At 34.9% G+C, this 21,493-nt stretch overlaps 1 protein-coding gene across 1 annotated transcript in view; it reads right to left on the reverse strand.

The window, feature by feature from the left end:
• Positions 1-2,799: 2,799 nt before the first annotated feature.
• PNISR (PNN interacting serine and arginine rich protein) overlaps positions 2,800-21,493 on the reverse strand; it is a 42,818-nt gene continuing 24,124 nt past the window's right edge. The window contains exons 5-13 of the mRNA XM_044000806.1: positions 21,250-21,473; positions 19,271-19,439; positions 15,318-15,508; positions 12,617-12,754; positions 9,723-9,822; positions 8,956-9,009; positions 7,500-7,670; positions 5,100-6,189; positions 2,800-4,855 (exon numbers count right to left, since the gene is read on the reverse strand). Coding sequence (XP_043856741.1) covers positions 4,825-4,855; positions 5,100-6,189; positions 7,500-7,670; positions 8,956-9,009; positions 9,723-9,822; positions 12,617-12,754; positions 15,318-15,508; positions 19,271-19,439; positions 21,250-21,473 — 2,168 coding nt within the window. The 3' untranslated portion in view covers positions 2,800-4,824. The remainder of the gene's footprint in view (positions 4,856-5,099; positions 6,190-7,499; positions 7,671-8,955; positions 9,010-9,722; positions 9,823-12,616; positions 12,755-15,317; positions 15,509-19,270; positions 19,440-21,249; positions 21,474-21,493) is intronic.

Consider the following 21,493-nt stretch of genomic DNA (forward strand, 5'->3'; position numbering starts at 1 on the left):
ACAGAAATTGCCTCAGCCAGCAAACACCTGACCTCTTTGCCAAGTAGACAGGATAGCTAGGAAACACTACATTAAAATATAAACTCATTTATAAAACATGGAGGAAATAAGATTTAGTCATTACTTCATAATGCAAAGAACAATGGAAAGGAAAACAAATGTGCAGAAACCAAGACACAAGATCCTATTGAAACTGGGAGTATAAAAGATGGAAAAAGTCTAACAAGTCAGTCAGCAGCTTAGTGGACTGGCAGAAGTAAGCACTGTACCACTATCAGTGATCTCTGGAGTATCATACAGAATGGGAGAAATCCTGTAAAACTTTAAAAAAAAAAAACCCTCCCATTTTCAAGTTTGAGTTTGGAATTTCAATTTAAATGCTTTACCAAATTTTAAACCATACTATTAATGGGATGGTTAGTGCACATCTAGAAAAAAAAGTAGAATTCCCAAAATTCCAATATGCTTCAACAAGAACAGGCCATGCCAGTATAATCTTGTTTTGGGTTTTTTTGGGTGTTTTTGGCAGAGATATTAGACTAGTAGGCCAGTGCAAAAATAGTTTACAAACTATCTATAGCCACATAAAAAATGCTCCAAATCACTAACATTTAAAGAAATTCAAATAAAGCAATTCTGAGGTTCTAACACACACACCCCAAACCAATTTTCTACAGCAGAATATAAATTTGTAGTCTCCTATCTGATGGCAAAGATCCTACCATCTTTTTGATTGGGAAAAGGCATTTGACCTGAAAAAGCAAAAGGAAGCCTCAAAGACTTATAAGATATCTTATATTTTAAAGATATCTTAATAGATGCAACTACAGAGAAAGTGGTTCAATAATCCTGAATATCAACATAAAAAAAGGCATAAAAATAGGAAAACATGCTTGCTAGAGTATTCAATTGTCAAACAGAATGCTCTGCTGTCCAAATGGAAGGATTCCCCTTAGATGGTGACGTCCTTCAAATGCTATTTGCTGGTGATGCTGAGTTAATGGCATTAAACCCTAGAATAAATTCAATGAAATCTGAACACTGGGCACTCTTCATTGAAAAAAGAGAACATTCTCACAATTCATATGGATAAAACTAAACGGATTGAGGATGTCTCCTGTTCAGACTATGATATAAGCTAAATGGGAAATCAGTACAAATGTCTCAGACAGGAATGGCAAAGAATAAATTTTTAAAAGAATAATGGGCGGGACTACATTTGGGATATTAATGTAGTACTCTGAACACTCCAAAACCATTCCTTTACCAAAAAAAATCTGTTTCCCAGTAGTACTATAAGGTTATAAATTTCAGAGACTGATGTCTCTGAAAAATAAAACTGTGGGTGAACTAACAGGCTATATATAATGTACTATCAAGGATGATGCATATCTAAGAAGTGGTGTGAAAAATTTGGGTAATAACTCAAGAAAAATAATTGTGAAGATCTGCTCAAATGCTGTTGAATGGAAACATTTATACCTAACAATAGCTGATTTGACAAGTTCATGTGTTTCACACCATAAGATACTAATCTCAGGAAAACACGCATTTTCTTCAATGATATTCTTAAATGACTAAATATTGAAAGCCATTAGATTTTCTCAATAGTACTTAAATTTGAATGTAAAGTAATATAGGTTGATAGACATCACTGTGCTGTTTATCCCAATCTGAGATGTCTACAAATAGGCAACTGCTTATGGTTTTCTTCTCATGAGATTGTGCAAAAATCAATTAGATACATGGTTTAATCTTATCAGTTCTTCCTCTACCTAATTAAAAGACAAGTAGTTTAATTGGAAATTGCTCTCTAGAAATATGAAAAGCTTTATGGCTTCAGGATACATGTTAATGTACCAAATGAAACAGATTAGATGATGATGTGTTTCATTTAAATTTGTAAAGTTGTATATTAACTAAATTACCCCAATATAAAATTTCTTCATACTTAAACATCCTTATAGCAATTATGATCTAGCAGAACAAACCTTTTACATTTTTTTATTACAAATCTCAAGGAATGACACCTGGAGTCTTAAATGATTGTCTTTACAATAAAAATATAAGTCATAAATTATATTTCAGGGCCTAATATAGACATGTTTTTACTTATTAATGTGTTAATATGAATTCTGAACAATAAAATCAGTTTTCATTCATGGAATAAAAACAGTTTAGGCTAGGACTTGACCCATTTTAAAATTCAGCTCCCCTATCATATAACTTAAAATCCAGGTTAAAAACCATTTTCCCCAAGTCCAAATAAAATGCTCTTTTGCCTACCTCTATTTCTTACATGTGTAGAGATTAGCATTAAATGCATTTTAACTTAAAAATCAAAGAGAACAATCCTAGTTGAGAACATTCCCTATATTCATTGTTGTTAGTTTAAAAGATCAAAGTTTACAAAAAAAAGAATGTTAACTGTTTTAGCCCTCCCTATTACATAGCATTGATATTTGGTCAGTTATGATTCAGGTCCTTCCTGAAACTCCTAGTGTTAACAATTCTTATCCAAGTAGGTTTACAATTCAGTACTATATTCATGAACTGACCATCTAAAAGCCAATTTCAGTGGCAGAAAATGTTTACACTGGTGAGATTCCACACCATCTTTTCTGTTCTAGACCCTAAAACAAACCTAATGATCACCAAAACCAAACTACATGTATTTTGATTTGTGAAAGGTTGAAAAGGGTTCTCCTTTTCATCCCCATCCCCAAGAGCAAATGCTATTAAGATACTGGAAGATTTTGGGGGTAAAGTACTCCATTTCATTACTAGTCCAATGACCATTCTAAGCATTTAATTTTGTCTTAATTTATGGGTTACCTCCATTTTGCCAAGTTTCTTTTCCAAATGATATAATGATGAATTTTAATTAACTAGGAATACGTTTTAGAATTCTCACAGTCATGGACACCCTATTTTATGACAGCTGGTTGCTTACATGTTAAGATGAACTATGTTACATGCCAATGCAATGATAAAACTTAGCAAATTATCCACAGAAATTTAGAAAACATCAAACTCAAGTATATCATTATAATATTGCTGTATTTACTGACAGTCACACACATTTATGATTGTGCTAAAGAAACAATTTCCACAGTTATAGGTGGTGAGAAGCTTTCAAAATGTTTAAGTATATAAAATTTAAATATTCGTTTTGGCTATAGTTTTAGCCAAAAATGTGCCAGCTAAGTTTCCCTGTAGAATTTTACTCTGAAAATAATTTTCACTGTAAGTTTGTTCTGGAAAAGCATGTTTAGATACAAAAACCTTATGCAACTGAGCTATTACAAATTAATCAGGAGTCTAAAGATATGTACAATGTATTAACTAATCTAAAGAGAAACATCATATTGCACATTTACCTTTATTTTGATGCCTGATGTGACTAACCACATAATTTCAAACTGTGTTGAAGTTATTCCATGAATTTTCCACTTTATAAATATCAGAACTAAATGCACTGTAAAACAGTCATTTTGATAAACATGCATTTATTCAGCCACTTGTAAACTTTTAGATAAATGCATAATTGCCCAAAATTTATGAACCTATGTAGGATGTACAAGAGCACACTATACATATCTATTTCTATCTTTAATTCTGAGAAAACACTGACCTTGGCAAAAATCTGGCATTATTCTTAAAATGTATTAATGTTAAAGAAACATTTTAAAATGTATTCTCTGTGTACTGTACCTTGTATGTTTTTCTTCCAAAAACAAAAACAAAAAAAGCCCCTAAAACGTTTAAAGCATTTTTCTTCACAGAATAACTTAGTTACTGTCATATAATATCCTGGAAGCAACTGGGCACTAAATTAGAATGCCTCCATATTTTTGTTCTATCCACCAACCTACAATTGGTTTAATTGTTAGATCCATACCACTAATCACAATTCTTAGGAAAACTAACAGTTTTGATGTTATGCAACTGATGTGTGTCTGTATTACAGAGTATCTCTCAATGTATCTGAGGTCATATTACACTTCAAAAATATAAATAAAAAGCACCACAAATTGAATTGAATCTCATTTCTATAATTACCCATATTCAGAATATACTTCTAAAATAGAAGTAGGTGGCTTCATAGTATAGTTCCAGAGCTGAATATTAGTGTCAAACACGATCAGTTCATTGCGAATAATCCTACTGTGCATTGGCTTGATTGATTTAAGCAAATTTCATTTTACAGAGTGATCCATACTTTATACACAGAGAATATTTTACTTGAAAATCCAAAATAGGAGGAAAAGCTTAGAAAGCTATTAAATACTTCCATAGAGAAAAATATAGGTCTATTTCTGGCCCTCTCTCACACCCTCAATGGTGGATTTTGACAAGTCCATGAATACAATTTACAAACTTTGACAAACTATATGGATTAAAACCATTTTAGGAATTACCTTTAAAACCTATTATACAAAAATCCAGCTGCCTTTTTATAAAAGTACTTTCCTTAGTTAAAAATCATAAAATTAAGGTGCAAGAATTTAACAAAAACGAACTAAAGAGCTTTATTGACATCACAGTACATTCAATAGTAATTTTAAGAACATTACAGCTGAAAGAGAGAATGGTATGTTTTATATTCTTAATAAGCACTATTTTGGAAAAAAAATGTAATACAAAGAAATCCTATTAAGTAACTTGGAGCAGCATTTGGAAAAAATACACCTATTTACAGATTAAAAAAAAAAAAGATTCTGTTTTCACCTACACAGCCACAATGTGCCTCTATAATGAGACAAGCCCTTAAAACTCATGGAATTTTTTAACAACATCATGGCATTCATGCCACATCATTCCTCAGCGCTTACGACGGGGAGGGGATGGTGATCTGAAAAATAAAGGGAAAAGACAAAATTTAAAGATAAAATTCATTTTAGACTAAAGAATCTGCAATTCAAAATAAATAAATAAAAGTATATAGGTTTACTAAAGTTACTTTAAGTCTATGATCATTATATCAAGTACCAAACTGAGTTCATTTAAAAGAGAGAGAGAAAGGACACTTTCAACTTTGAACAAATTCAGTCAAATTAAAAATAAATTCAGACAAAAAACTTTAAAAAGTATACTACCTTGATCGGGACTTAGACTTGTGTTTGCGGCTTGCCTTCTTACCAGACCTTTGAGATTTCTCCATGGATCGCGACCGACTATGTTTAGGCTTCTTAGCCTTCTTTTCTTTACTACTTCCCGGAGATTCAGAACTGCTTCTTGCACTAGAATCAGAGCCTGAATGTTTTTTACTATCTTTGGTAGAACTTTTCTTACTCTCCTGTCTAGAATCCTGTCTTAAGATTTTAATAGATATTGAATCACTTCGAGAGAATGTTCTTTCACTTTCTCTTTTTCTTTTTAACCTGTCATCTTGGCTACTAATCTTACTCTCTTTTTCTTCCCTTTTTTGCTTCTCTTTTCTTCTATCCTGTTCTCTCTCCCTTTCTTTGTCTTTCTTTTTTCTATCTTTATCTAAACTTCTACTCCTCTCTTTTTTTCTATCTTGATCTTTACCATCACCTTTATGCTTATGACTGCTCCCACTGAGATTACCACGCTGGTCATCAACTTTACGTCTCTCTCGACTTCTACTCCGAGTGGCACGATTGGCTCGCCTATCTCTTGAACGACTTCTAGTTCTACGTCTCTCTCGGGAAGGAGTCCTATTTCTTCTTCTGTCTCTCTCTATACTATTTCTACTAGATCTCCTTCTATCTCTTACCTTTTCCCTAGCTCTATTACTCTCTCCTTTAACTCTACGAGAGTAACTTCTACTCCTACTGCGCCTAGGTTTATGCAGTGGAGATCTGCTATGACTATGTCTCTTCTTCCTTTTAGGAGAAGATGAACGTGAAGAACTTCGGCTACTACCTGAGCTAGAACTGTATGATGAACTAGATACGCTGCTGCTGCTACTGCTGCTTCTACTATTGCTGCTAGTACTGCCACTACTTGAACTTCCTGACTGACTCCTTCCTAATCTCTCTTTTTCTTTATGATCTTTTTTTGGTTCTAAATTTGGTGTAGTTTCATTTGGCGTCCTTTTCTTTTCATTAACCATATCACCATCTGCTTCTCTTGCTTCTAGTAGTGATAAACTGCTATTTTGTTCCTTATGGATGAATTCATTCATTTCTTTTGTAACCCTTTCATTTTGTTGCTTTTCTTCTGGAAAAGAAACCCAAAAGTCTTGATAAGAATAATGAACTGGACAGAAAATAATTTCATACAAGACTATCGTTTATTTAAAACACCATTCTATAGCTATAAAAGGATGGAACATGCATCTGTGGCCATTTCAAGAGAAAATATTTATTCTCCCTTGGTATAATCAGACAATTAATGTATTCACTAATTAATTAGTAATAAAATCCATGAAGCTGATAAACCTTAACAGTTTTTATCAACTGTAGAAGATAAGCAAATCAAACTAGATATTTCCTATAAAAAGTTTTTTTCAAATTTTTCTAAAATTTTATATTTTTCCACAACAGAAGATCCCTGAAAATCTCTTTAGCAGAACAAAACTCTCGCAAAATCAAGCTTTAAGTTTGGTACCTGTAGCAAAAATCATACTCTATTTCTCTAACAAGGCATAGCAACAATTTAATATTTAAAAGCTCAAATGGTCACTTTCAGTGGTCAATAATCTTGCTTGACAAAATATGTCCCCCATCTTTGTTTCAAAAATATATTAGGGTCAGCTAGGTGGTACAGTGGATAGAGCATCAGCCCTGGAGTCAGAAGCACCTGAGTTCAAATCCGTCCTCAGATACTTAACACTTACTAGCTGTATGACCCTAGGCAAGTCACTTAAGCCCAACTGCCTCACCAAAAATAAAACAAAACAAAAATGAAAAATAACAAAGACACTGAAATTAAAGTCCCCAAGAGATCCACTACAATTCTTAGGACTCGCCAGAGCTCTATCAACCTCAACTGACATCCATCCCACACAGGCTCAACCTGTACACTTTGGCAGCTATGATCCAACACCAAAGTGAAACCAACAAAATGACTTTACAGTAAACAAAATTATTTTATTAAGAAATTAATTACTGTACAATTTAAATTATTAATAGAAATTTAACTTTAAATTCCCAAATAAAAAGCTAAAAAATACCAAATATACTTAAATGCCAGCTGAACATAAGATATTTAGTAATGCATGCCCAAAGGATGCCTTACTCCCCAAAAATCAATTATCTAAGAGAATGAGAATGTTTTGTTTGTTTTTTAATTTTAAGGGAAGGGGAACAAAGAAATGGAATAGGAAGCATGCCCAAAATTAAAAATATTGTATTTCACCTCGACTCTGTGGAATTTGAAATTTTGCAATATAACTGAAACACAATTAAGTAAATCACATACTACCATAATTTTCAAAAACCAACCTCGAATCCATCCTTTTTATTTTTTAAATGACTAATTTATAAAAATATTTGATACCTAAATAGATTAAAGTAAAAAATACATACCTTCCACCTGTTTATCATGCAACAGTTGCTGTTCTCTCTCTTTTCTCCAAAATGCTTCCTGTTTTTGCCTGATTCGGTGCCGTAATTCCTCATCATCAGTATCAGATGACTCAGAGCCTCTGTCACTCCTCTCATCTTCACTGTCTCCTGATCCATAACCACCCAGTCCACCTGCGTGCATAAAGCCCAGTCTATCACAAGGAAACATTTTATCTTACTTTTAAAAATCTGAGGGGCCAAAAGGAAAGTTTATTCCTCTTTTTCACTACTTCTTAGAAGAAGCTGCTTATTCAGGGTGGGGAGAAGCAGACACGTCACTGTCATCCGCAAAGCCCTGAGTCAAATAGCTATCCAGTATTTTATCTTACCCATTCTTCTGGAATATTTCATCTATTTCTCAATAACCAGGCAAGGTCATAATGGCATCAATAGTTCTTTGAAATTATGAAGTCTTTGATAGGGCAACCACTCTGCCTCATCAAAGCTTAAATCATCAAAGCTTAAATCAACTCATATACCACTAGAAAACTAAGATACTAAGCCTGAAAATATTTATGGGATAATTCTTTTGTTGTACAAAACCGTGAAATCCCAGATATCAAGCTAAGTTAAGTGACTTGCCCAGGGTCACATAACTAGCGTCAAGTGTCTGGGGTAGGATTTGAACAAAGGTCCTCCTGAATCCAGGGCTTTATCCACTGCCACCTAGCTGCCCCCTCAAGCTAAGCTTTTTAAAAATTTGGATACAACCAGCCATTCTACATAGTACTGTCCTAAAACCATTCCCCACCGTGAAGTGATCCAAGTAATTATCATGACAAAAGTACTTGTTTTTGCCCATTTTTCTCAATCTTTACAATGATCAATTTAAAGTGAGGATATTTGAAATAGCAAATTAAAGGTTTTAAGGCCATAGTCACATATCATGCAAATAGCACATTATTAACACATCACTAGTTAGGATTATGATGGCAAGATGGGTGCTTTTTTCCCTACCATATCAAAAACTGATTTTGTGCACTCTATCTAAATATGACAGTACTCAAAAGAAGAAAATCAGTAGTGCTTATGTATGCATTAGTTATGAACATGACTATATATGCATACATATATATGCATATTTCATGTACATATATATGTATATTATGATGCCTTAATTACAACTTAAAAATAAACTTGGTCAACCTAGGAGCAATTAATACAAGAAAGAATTCTTCTCTATTACAATTTGCTCCTATTGTTATAACTTATCCATCAAGTTAATATTCTTTTATAAGTGTGAATTTATGCTCTAGAAATTAAAAACAGCAGCCAAAAGAAAAATAAACCAACCTTTATGGTTATTATAAATCCTAAAACCTACTTTTATAACAATTTCAAAATAGAATATGTAGAAAGGCAAGATAAGTGTGATTTCCCCATTAAGCCCCCTCTCAAAAATATGGAAAATACTTACCAAGTCCAGTGAGGGAAGCCAGTGCACTGGACTGTGCCAGCTGTTTTGCAGGAGCTTTGTATCACATCAACAACAGGAACAACATGTTAACACAAATAGCCACGATTTCATAGTCATGAGATTCTATGGTATTGTTAAATCTACTACTATTGCTGCTTTGTGGGGAGAGAAGAAACATTAAAAACATAACATTCATTTAAAACCAGTTTGAGCAGGTCTGGCTTTGAAACTTTAGAATTTAAATGTGAACTAATATTGGTTACAAAGGGGAAGGGTCTCAAAGATAAATATATTCATATGTCTTTTTCTGTGTTTTGTCCTTTAAATTTTTCTTGATTTTAATGATACTCAAAAATAGAGAGGAAAATTGTTACATGGCTATAATAACTTACAAGCAGTGACAACAAAGCACTGATGCACAATTCATCTCATCAGTTCAATACAAACTAATATTAGTAACATGTCTACATCAGTACCATCATAGCTAAACAAAAAAAGGGTTACATGAAAGAAAATGAATGACTGAAATTTTTCACAATACAATGCACAGGACAACATCATATGATTGCTAATTTGTGCTCTAATATTTTAGATGAGACCAAAATACTTAAGGGGTTTGTTTTATGTATAAAGAGTGGCTAAAAGTTTAAACTCTCCCCAAAAAAAAAAGCAAAAAAAAAAAAAAACCAAACCAAAAAAACCATGCAAGAATAGAATATCCAAACATAGGATAGTAAAAACAACAACAAAAAACAGCCCACATATACCTTTTGTTGCTTTCCGGTGTGCATCTTTGGCCACATAATAAATTTCTTCATCCGTGACATCTAAGAGAATTTCTGTCAACAGCATTTTTGTCAACAACATCTGTGGGAAAAATATTTAGACAGTATGAAATTTATTGATTGCTTTTACTAGTAAAGTCATTGAACTTAAAAACTAAAACACACATACTTTCTATTAACTTCTAAAGGGGTTAAATCAGTCAAATTGAAAAAATAATCATTTCCAAACATGTTTTTTTTCTTCAAAAAAATTAGCAATACACCCAAGAAATTCAAGCGTATAGATTTATGCTTTAATATATTTAAATAAGGTACTGAATCTTTACTTCTGAATATTAAAATTCCAGAACACAAATTTTATCACAGCAAATGGCACAACTTGGCTTTTTAATAAAGTGCGATGATGAAAGTGGCATCTCAGAAACTCACCATTACAAATGCACTTAAGCCTAGGCACACTGTTCTATGAACTCGAAAAGAGGCCCAGAAGTTCTCCAAAAGCATACAGCTACAATTTCTATTTGTACTACAAGATTTCTCTACAAGCATTTAATAATGTACATTAGCCACCATTTTTCAGTCAAGATCAGTTTACAGACTAGAAAATGCAAGGAACATATCAGAAAAGGACTTCTCTTTTTCTATCCCCCAATCCCCAAGTTATACTATCCCTTTTCTCGTTAAGAACAGAGGCTCTATTGTATGTCCCTGAGCAAGTCACTTAACCCTCACTGCCCTGCAAAAAAAAAAAAAAAAGCATTTATTTTTTGTTTATCTTTGTTCTTGGTGGAGCAAACAGGGTGGGGTGTCTTATGTCTGGGGCCGAATTTGGGCTCTGGGCCTCCTGGGTCCAGGGCTGGTGCTTTGTCCACTGTGCCACCTAGTTAACCCATAATGGCATCTTTGAAATAGGATTGAGGGGTAGGAGGAATAGACTGGGGAAGGGGGAAGGGGGAAGGGGAGAGGTGGACTGGGGAGAGGTAGCTCACATGAAGGAAACAAGAAAAAAGCTTATGGAGGGGAGGGGAAGAGGGAGAAGGAGTGGGGGAGTGAGTGAAAATAGAGTAAATACCATTGGAAGGGAATAGGACAGAGGGAAATAGTTATGATGATTGACAACAATGGCAAAACATGGTACCTACTCGGCTGGGCTATTGTGAAGAAAATTCTTTGTTAAATTTAAGGTACTATATAAAAGTTATGATGAACAGGATGCTATCAGAAAAACCTGGAAAGACCCACATGAACTGAAGCAGAGAGAAATGTACTGTACACAAAATAATAGCATTAGTGTAGGATGATCTGCTGGGAAGCACGTGGTTATTTTCAGCAAGGCAATGATCCAATATAACTCTGAAGGACTTATGAAAATTGCAATCCATTTACAGAGAAAGAACTGATGGTATCTGAAAACAGATTGAAACACATTTTTTTAAACAATTCCTTAATCTGAATTTTTGTTTTTAATGTTTTCTCTCACAACCTAGCTAATGTAGAGATGTTTTCCATGACTACTCATGTATAATTTATATTGAACTGCTTGAGTTCTTGGGGTGGGGGGTAGGAAGGGAGGGAGGAAGAGAAGTTGGAACACAGTTTTTTTAAAAAATTGATGTAAAATTCTGCTTTTACATGTAATTTGGAAAATAAAATTCTAAAAAAAAACAATTAAAATGTATTGATAATGTAGGAATGGAAGAAATAAAAGAGGAATTTATTGGTTTTGTGATAGGGAGAAAAGAACTGCAGAAAAAGCTCTTTGCTACCTATAAAGCATGACACTATTTAGAGAGTTTTGTTCAAATTTTGAAATTAGTCATTCATTCATTCATTAGAAAGGAATTCCTGAGGAAAGATTATATTATGGAGAAAAAACAACATTTTTTTTTTGCAGGGCAATGAGGGTTAAGTGACTTGCCGAGGGTCACACAGCTAGTAAGTGTCAAATGTCTGAGGCCGAATTTGAACTCAGATCCTCCTGAATCCAGGGCCGGTACTTTACCCACTGAGCCACCTAGCTGCCCCCCCAAAAAAGCAATTTAAGATTAAAAGTACTTCCTGGTTTAAAAAAAAAAAAGGTAGTATAAAGTAGTAGTGGGTTTCTTATCTGTAAAATGAGTACTCTGGCCCTTTCCAGATCTAACATTCTATGATTCCTGGCAAATATTAAAGTGCTAAACAATAAGCTGTTATTGTTATGCAGCACTACTACATGGTGATAAAATTAACGTTTGTTTTTCATGCTAGGCAGCTAGGTGATGCATGGGAGAGTGCTGGGCCTTGAGTCTGGAAGAACCAAATTCAAATCCTACTTCAGATACTTCCTAGCTGTGTGACCCTAGGCAAGTCACATTTCCTATCTGCATCAGCTTCACCAACTGCAAAATGAGGTATATAATAGCAGCACCTACTTCACAGGGTTATTGTCAGGATCAAATGAGATATTTAATAAATGTTTCCTTCCTTCATACTGTGTTTTATCATTTTTATTGTACATAATATTTAATGGGGTTTATGGTATGTGATTTGGCCAGCAAAAATTTATATAATTTTGTAGCATTTTATATTGGTATTTAGTAGATACCAATCTTAGAATAGTTTCTGACAGAGGCAGCTAGGTAGAGCAGTGGATAAAGGACTGGCCCTGGATTCAGGAAGACCTGAGTTCAAATCCAGCCTTAGATACTTGACACTTATGAACTGTGTGACCCCTGGACAAGTCACTTAACCCTCATTGCCCTGCAAAAAAAAAAAAGAAAAGAAAAAAGAAAAGAAGGGAAAGGAAAAGAAAAGACTAGTATATGGACAACCAACAACAGTAGATATATTCTTATAAATAAAATTCCAAACAAATGGAAAGAACACTTTATCTATACCATTTGATATTCCTTCTCTTCTTCTGTCATCTCTGGTTCACTTTGTTCTTCTTGAGGAACTGGAGATGGACTTCTAGTAATTTTCCCACTGCTTGCTGCCTCAACATTTTCAACATCATCCTCATCCTCATCACTATCCTATAAAAGAACAGTACATGCATGTTAAATTAATTTTATAATGTAAAATCATCTACTTATAAATCATCAAATTCAAAAAATCTCAAATCGTCTTAAACATAATAAAAAGCAAAACTGTCCTCTAACAAAAACAAATGTACTGTTCAACATGCATTAATTTACACTCTACAATTTTGAGACAAAAGAAAAAAATTAAAATGGAAAGAAAGCAAATTGAAAAATGGTTGTATTATTTTCTTGTTTCCCTTTGCTTGGTTAGTAAATTTTCACAGAACATCTTTCTATTTTATAGCTGAACTAAGATCACATCATGCACACAACGGACAATCCAGTCACTTGTCAGCATCATCATTTCTTTATAAAAGTTATAGATCACTATAGGTTCCTAAAATGATTGATTGCCTTGGACATTATGGGATCTTTGGGTTGTTGCTATTTGTCCTTTATTCTTTTTTTTTTTGTCCTTTATTCTTGAGGAGGTTTAGATCTTGATTTGCAAGTGAACCGTATTTAAGGGAGGCAGAGATATGCAGTCATCTTGCCTTGGACATTACAGCATCTTTGGATAGATGCAAGAGGACAGCCATATTTAATGCCTAAAACCTTTTTCAGTTTATTAGGACTACCATGTCAATAGCAAATGGGTAGGAAGTATGTTCTTTCTCAGACAGACCGACTGCTACCAATAATAGAGTCCATCACCATAATAGCATCAAATTTTCATCATAGGATACAGACACTATAATAACTGAGAAATCTCTCTGGTTCTAAGTTACTACCTCAACTCTTACCTACAACATTTTAAAATGGAATGATGGGGCAGCTAGGTGGTTCAGTGAATAAAGCACTGGCCCTGGATTCAGGAAGACCTGAGTTACTTGACACTTACTAGCTGTGTGACTCCGGGCAAGTCACTTAACCCTCACTGCCCCGCAAAATTTTTTTTTAAAATTATTAATATTAATAATAATAATGATGATAATAATAATTTTCAAATGGAATGAAGGGTGATTGATTATATGGCAGAAACCTTAATAGTACAACATATTAGCAAAAATATCTCATCCCAAATACTATATATAAGTCTACAGTAGTTGAAGGATGTATGATGATCATCTTCAATTACAATTGCAACTCTTCTATGCCTTAGAAGAAGGTATTCTTGCCAAATTTCTTAGTACTGGGAGCCCACATTCAAAATCTCTCCAGGTTAGAAAGGAGTTTGATGATTTCTCTGCATAGCTTTTAAGTACTAAGGGTCCTCAACATTACAATTAGGCATATGTAAAGGATGTTAATGGAGGAATGGTGCTTGAATATATTAATAAATAGAATAATTATATACACAAACATCACAATGAAACAGTCTGCTTGAAGACAAATTCATTTCCATATCCTCATTTTTAGACAAACATCTTAGAATTTCTCTTAAGGCACTAGTTATTTCTTATTTATGCTCTGTTTATAGCTCTATTAGGAAATGTTTATTAGACATTTCCAACATCCCAATTAAGCAATCTTTCAGAAATATAGTATCCTTTTTCTTTTACCCTTTCTTTAATTCCAAAAATTAAATTAAGCAACAAGTATTGAGCCGGCTATCTTACTAGGCACTCTGTTGGATACAAAACAATGAAATGAGCTTATGAAGACAAGTGATGATATTTCCCTGTCACTCCGTCCCATCCCACTCTCCTCCTGCACATCCTTCCCATCAGAAGTAGCAACCATCCAGATTCAGAGAACAAGCCTCAACTCCTAGGGTAACAAGTTAATCACTCAGCTTTGGTACTCTACTATGAGGATGAGTTATTACATTTAACTAATCCCAGACCATGCCTTGCATTCCAGCCAGCCATTCATCAGGGAGGAAGGCAAACATTCACCAGAACCTACCCAGCAAGCAAATCTTGCCATCTACCCTGGATACCTCACATATACTCTACAGCCCCTTTTCTCACTTTCCCCCAGAACACTGGGAAGGAAAATGAAATCAATGCTACCAGGAAAAAAAAACACAAGACAAACTTGCCCGTTCTCAGCTGTACTTAAAAATCCCTGATGTCCCCTGTCCAAAATTCCCTTACCTGGACCCCACTCTGATACTCTATCCCCACTCCCTGTCCCTTTCACTTCAGTTTCTCCAGACATTACAAAGTAAAATTTCCTGAGGGCAAAGGACTTTTGAATCATCACCTCATCCATGACAATTAAGAAATGCCTGAGGGGCAGCTAGGTGGAGCAGTGGATAGAGTCCTGGCCCTGGATTCAGGAGGACCTGAGTTCAAATCCAGCCTCAGACACTTGACACTTACTAGCTGTGTGACCCTGGGTAAGTCATTTAACCCTCATCGGACAAGGAAGGACAGACGGAAGGAAGGAAGGAAGGGGAAGAAAGGAAGAAAGGAAGGAATGCCTGAGCATTTATTCATGATTCTGTGATACATACTAAATACATTTCTCTAACTGACAATTTAAAAAAATGTATTAAATGAAACAAGATTTATGAGCTGCAGGGGTTGTGAAACTATTCTTCTTTAACTAAAAGTCAGATTTAACTTACAAATTTGCTTCTCTGAGGCAAACGAGGGCCATCTCCTCCTTCAGCTTCTTCAGTTGACTTCTTTTCCTTTTTGGATAGTTGTGAACGTTGCTGTTCCATTCTCTCTTTTTCCAATTTCTTTTGTTTTTCACGTTCCATCTTTTCGAGACCTTCACGAATCCAAGCTGGAAGAGTTCTGCGTTTTACTGCATCTGCATCACATGGGAAAATTTTTACAATTCTATCAATTGAAATAAAAACCAAAATTTCTGAGTTCACTTTTGTGGTTGATTCCCTCCCTTCTTTACTAGCCTCCCTATATCAGTCCCAGGGGAAAAAAATGAAAAAGTAACTAAATGAAACAGATTTTTGTTGTACTGGAATTTTTCTGATAAACTATCCTTGTTAAGATAGAACAAGAAAAATAAAGTTTCATAGGACATTTTATATTTTTTCCTAAAATGACATTTAATTTTATTTTAATTAGATAAGAATTTTAAGTTAAGAACAGACTCAATAGCTATTTGAGGAGAAATTTAATAGACTATAAGCTCCATCACGGCAAGGATGGTCTTTTACCTAAATTCTGTAGGTCCCACGGCCTACTAAAATACTCTGTACATACTAAATATTTGATAATTGCTTATGAAAATGAAGTTCTGAAGTCAATAAAGGCAGAACAAATGCCTCAACCATAATATAAAGGAAAACACCACTGAAATACTTCAGCAATCTGATCAAGGCAGTGAGCAACTATGATTTTAAAGGACTAATAGTAAAGTGTGCTTCCTGCCTCTTGGTAGAGATGTGGTGAACTATAAGTACAAATGGCGATATTTTCAGACAAAATCAATGGGTTAATTTCTTTTGTTTGATTATACTTATTTGCTCCAAATGGAGGGGGGCACTTAATCACTGGAAAATGACAGTGATATAAAAAGGGAGGCATCAAGAAACATTTAAAAACAAAATAAATGAATGCATGTGTCAAATAATAAAGTTAACATTTTAAAGATGAATAGTCCTCAAGTGTCTACTAGATTAAGAGCAGACTTTCTGATATCATTAAATATCACTTTTTTTTTTGCTTCCCGAATGCAAATTATTTGAAATGTTAGCTTACTATATTAATTCAATATAGTTCATTACCTGTCAACAGTAGGCAATATCGGTTATAAGCTTTAAGTTAATATTTTTTCAGTTATTGGTATGACAAACACCCAACCACCAGCAACATATTAAGATGTTTTATAATTGTTTTACATTAGAACTTGACCATGATGAAGGCACAGTCTAGAACTTTTAGGGATTTTTTCATTTAAATTATTTTAGCTTTAAAATAGAACATTGTCAACTTTATTACTCTTTGCTGCTTCATTTCCCAGTATGTGATGCATGCTAAAAATCAACCAACCAATAAGCCAGGCATTATTTGTGCTAAGTAGGGGGGGAGGATACTAAGGAAAAAAATTATAAAAGGCCTTGCCCTAAAGGAGCTTAAAGTCTATCAAGGGTAACATGTACAAATGTAAATAAAGTACAAAATATATATGAATTAAAAACAAGGATTGGAGGAAAAGGAATTTGCAATGGAAGGTGGTTTAAAGAAAGCTGAAAGTAAAAATTGGTATTTGAATTTATCTTTGAAGGACTCTAGGGATTATAAAATGTGAAGTTCAACAGGGTCACATTATAATCTCATATTCTAGCCATGGGGCCAGTTTACACAAAGGTGGAGACACAGAAGATGAAATGTCATAGCAACGTACCATAAACCTGGTAAGCTGGAGTCATACTAAGAAGGGCTTTAAATGAAAACAGGAGAGTATATATTCTATTTTAGAGGCCACTGGATAATGGCAGCTACTAGAGCTTTCTGAGTTAAGGAAGCAACATGAATAATAAGCCTGTGCTCTTTACAAATATCACAGACAGCTATGTAGAAAGTGGGTTGGAAAGGGGAAACACTTGCGGCAAAGAGATTAATTAAAGGGCTATTTCAATAGTCAAGAAGAGGAATGATAAGGGCCTAAACTAGGGTAGTGGCTGTATTAATAAAGAGAAAGGAACAGATATGGTTATGGAGACAGAATGGATATGACTTGGCAAATGAATGGATATATGTAGTGAGAGAAAGTGAAGATTTGAAGATGATTCTGAGGTTCCAAACCAAGATTCTGAGAAGTGATTCTTCCTAAAGAAATAAGTTAGGGGGGGCAGCTAGGTGGCGCAGTGGATAGAGCACCGGCCCTGGAGTCAGAAGCACCTGAGTTCAAATCCGGCCTCAGACACTTAACACTTACTAGCTGTGTGACCCTGGGCAAGTCACTTAACCCCAATTGCCTCACTAAAAAACAAAAAAGAAATAAAAAAAATAAAAGAAATAAGTTAGGAATAAGGATAGGCTGGGGAAAAGAGGAGAAATAACTTCTGTTTCAGACATGTTGAATTTGAGGTGCTTAAGGCTATATGCATTTAATTATCTCTCCATAAATGTGTGTATGTGTATACACTGGGGGGGGGGGTGTGTGTGATAAAAAACAGAGTATGTACACAAGACAAAACACTAAACGAACTCAGAATTGAGAAGCAGGACAATGAACCTAACAACTAAGACTGAGAAGGAGCAATCAGGCAGATAGGAAAAGAAGCAAGAGATCAGGAGCCAGAAAACCCAACTAGAAGAGTATAGCCAGTAGTGTTCAAATGCTGTATAAAGGTCCTGAAAGATAAGGAATGAGAAAAGATGATTTGACAAATTAAGAGATCACTGGTAAATTTGGCAAGTAGTGTCAGTTGAGTGATGAGGCTGCAAGATATTGAGAAATGAGAAGCAAGGAGGTAGAGACAATGAATATAAGTAACTTTGTGGGAATTTAAGAAGGAGAGGAAGAGGGAGAAGGAGAAAAGATAGAAGGTTAAGAACCAGTAAATAGAGATTAAAGATTAGAAAAAGAGAGCAAAAGAGAGGGGGTGATTTACAGGACCAAGAGAGACAAGATGGAGTGAGCTCAAAGGTATAAGTAGAGGGACCAGTGTTGGTGAGAACATCTCTGGAGGAGAAATTAAGGAATGATAAATGGTTTTGAGATAGAAGATAATGGGCTAAGGACAAGAAAAGAGCTTGATTTCACTAGTATAACCAAGCCTCTGAATGAGGAAACACCTTCTACTAATGAACAGCTCTTCTTCAAAGCTTATGATCAGAGTAGTGAGAAGGTTGAGTGACTTGCCCAGGGTCACACAGTCAGTTAACTGTCAGAGGCAAGACTTGAGCCTAGGTGCTTTTAGTTCTGAGGACAGTGTGAGATTAAAATTGGATATTAGATCCTAAATCTCCCCTACTTAACTTTTCCCTTAATTTATCTCCCAGACTAGTAAATGGAAGAAGCTTCTGGTTTTCTAGATAGAGCCTTTATTGTATGGTAGTCACAAGATGATGTTGATTAGAAGGATAGGAAAATAGAAATACAATACAAATCGTCTTAAGTCTAGGCTTAGTCTATATTCCTTATAAAAACTCACCAAACCGAAAAGGCCACCTTTAGAGAGAGAGAGACCGTCTGTGCCGCACCGTCAGGAGTCCCGCCAAGCAGGCAAAAAGGCCTACTCCCGTTCTCTCCACCCCGGAAGTCAAAAACCCGGCAGGCAGTCTGACATGCGCAGCAGGTGGACTGTTCATCTCCTCCCCAAAAGGGTGGTCCTTGAAAAACTGGCGTCTTTCAGTTATCCTAACCGACTGTTAAAAACTTTCATATTTTACCACAACAGTTTTCTATCCATTATGCCATGCTGCCACTAAAGTACTAGAGAAAGGGGGGGTGGGGGTGGAGAGAACAGTAAAAACAAAGCTTAAAAATAAAAATTAGCCAAAACTTTTATATAATATCCATAGCAAAACTCAACAGAACTCATACTTTGCACGAGGAGGAAATCAGGCTGATTATAGTGCACTAAATAAAGTTAATATCTACCAATTTGTGGAGGTTCCTGCTTCACAGGTAATGCTATGGGTGAACGCTGGCGATCCCTGAATGATGGCCTCTCTCTTCGACTCTGGGGAGGTGCTGGAGGTCCTGGTGGTCCTGGTTGCCAATAAGGAGGATGAAATCCACCTTGTGGTGGACCAAAAGCAGCCCCATGCTGAAAGAGTATTGCAGTTTATTTTTCTTCACATTAATACTATACATTCTCTGGGACACACACGTGTTATGAACTGGGACAGTAGAAATCCATGCGTGCAGCAAATCCATGAATTCCAAGGTACTAGTGTCCACCGATTTTTCTGTAGCTTCTAGAGCCTAAGCTTGCTTTTCTTAAGAAAGGTAAGAAGTGTTCTGCCCGTCTAACTGCAAAGAGCCTTTACAATATAAATTGATATGCTATTTTTCTTATAAAATATCAGGAAAGGAATATATGACTCTTTCCCATGTCGTGAGAAATGATTTTGAAACCATTTGGATGCTAAACAATTTCTACCATCAAAAAATTAAAGACCTATTCACTTTAAAGAGTAAAAAGACAAAATCTCATAATAATTGTTTTCTATTACTGGTGAAATTAAATAGTTTGACAGTCAGTTGAGGGATTTGTGTTTAGAATCATCACCACCATTAAAGACTTAGAGGTGGCCAAGGCCTTTGAGATCACTTAATCTAACTTCTTCAATTTATGGACGAGGGAACTGAAGTCCTGAAAGGTTAAGGGACTTGCCAAAGACCACACAAGTAATAAGTAGAAGAACAAGGATTTGAACCCCAGGTTCCCTAATGCTAAATCTGGTACTCTATAGTTTGTGCTGCCTAGACTCCCCATGTCTCATTTACATATGTCTACATATGTCCCTTGCTACACAGGATGCTTGCTCACTGACTTAATAAGAAAAGGCAAGATCATTAGAGGGGGAAAAAAATTCTTAAAAAATGTCAAGTAGGTATTGAATTGGCAATTTCTTATGCAAATTTACTGTGGTCATTAGGCTCCTAAACTGGGTGATTATGCAGCTCTATTTTATAAAGCATGGGACTGTACAGAATAAATGTGGCAAAACATTTAGGCTTTATTGCTTTACTCCTATGAAGCAATGATACAACTGGATCCCAATTTGGAACACATAACAACAAATGATTACTGTCTTAATTAAACTTTTATTTACAGTCTTCTCCATTATTAAGTCTCTGATTCAGCCTGAGAATTTTTATGGTCTCTCTCTAATATTTAAAATATTAATCACCCCAATTATAAATTTTAACTTTCTTTCTGAGTTAGTTATCTTGAAATGACACCTAGCACTAAAATTTGAGAGTAGATCCAAACAAAGTGGAGGGAAAGATAAAGATCATCCCAACAATCTAATATTACTACCCTCCATAGAGTTCTATGTCCCTGTTTATGAATTTGATGCTACAAAGGATATTTACAATTCAATATCATGTCATAACAAGATGGGAAAAAAAAACCACAACGATGACTAGAAAAGCTGTTGTAATCCTATGTAAACACTATGAATGCATTTAGGAAGATGATCTGTTCTGCATGTATGCTATGAATGTTTTAAGTATATAATCTATTTTAAATAAATAAGGTATTCAACTACTGTGCAATTTCTAAACTTTATTTAATACTTAATATGCCACTCTGAAAAAATAAATTTAAGACAAAACATCATGTATTTATCGCACTTTTAACATTTTTTTTCCAATTTCTCAAAGTTTTATTCTATAAAGGGCCTTTGCATCATTAAAATGTTAACTTAGGAAATCAAATACCTTCTGAAAAGAAATTTCTAATGCTTTAATAATCAAAAATAACACTATTTGTTTTAAAAAAAAAACAGTGCTTATCTGTACAGGACTGAAAAGTGAAACACACATCTTAGGTATCTTGATGGGATACTTCCAAAGAATGGATTATGTTCACATCTACTATATTAAAGTAACAAAATATCTTTCACCTGATAGTCAAACTGGTTCACTGGCCCCACTGCAAAATTATCGGGTGGTCCACCAAAGTTGTGATTGTTCTGGTTAAATATATGCCTGTTGTCAGGGGCAAATTCCCCACTGTCCTGACTGTTGCTGTCTTCAGAAGGAGGAACAATGTCCATTGGGCCTGGTGTTGGTGGCATCCATGGCTGATCTGGAGGGGGGTGTGGGGGTTGGTGATGCATTCCCCATTCTATTTAGGATTTAGGCATA

The sequence above is a fragment of the Dromiciops gliroides genome, chromosome 4 (genome assembly GCF_019393635.1).
Source record: "Dromiciops gliroides isolate mDroGli1 chromosome 4, mDroGli1.pri, whole genome shotgun sequence".
NCBI classification, from domain to species: domain Eukaryota; kingdom Metazoa; phylum Chordata; class Mammalia; order Microbiotheria; family Microbiotheriidae; genus Dromiciops; species Dromiciops gliroides.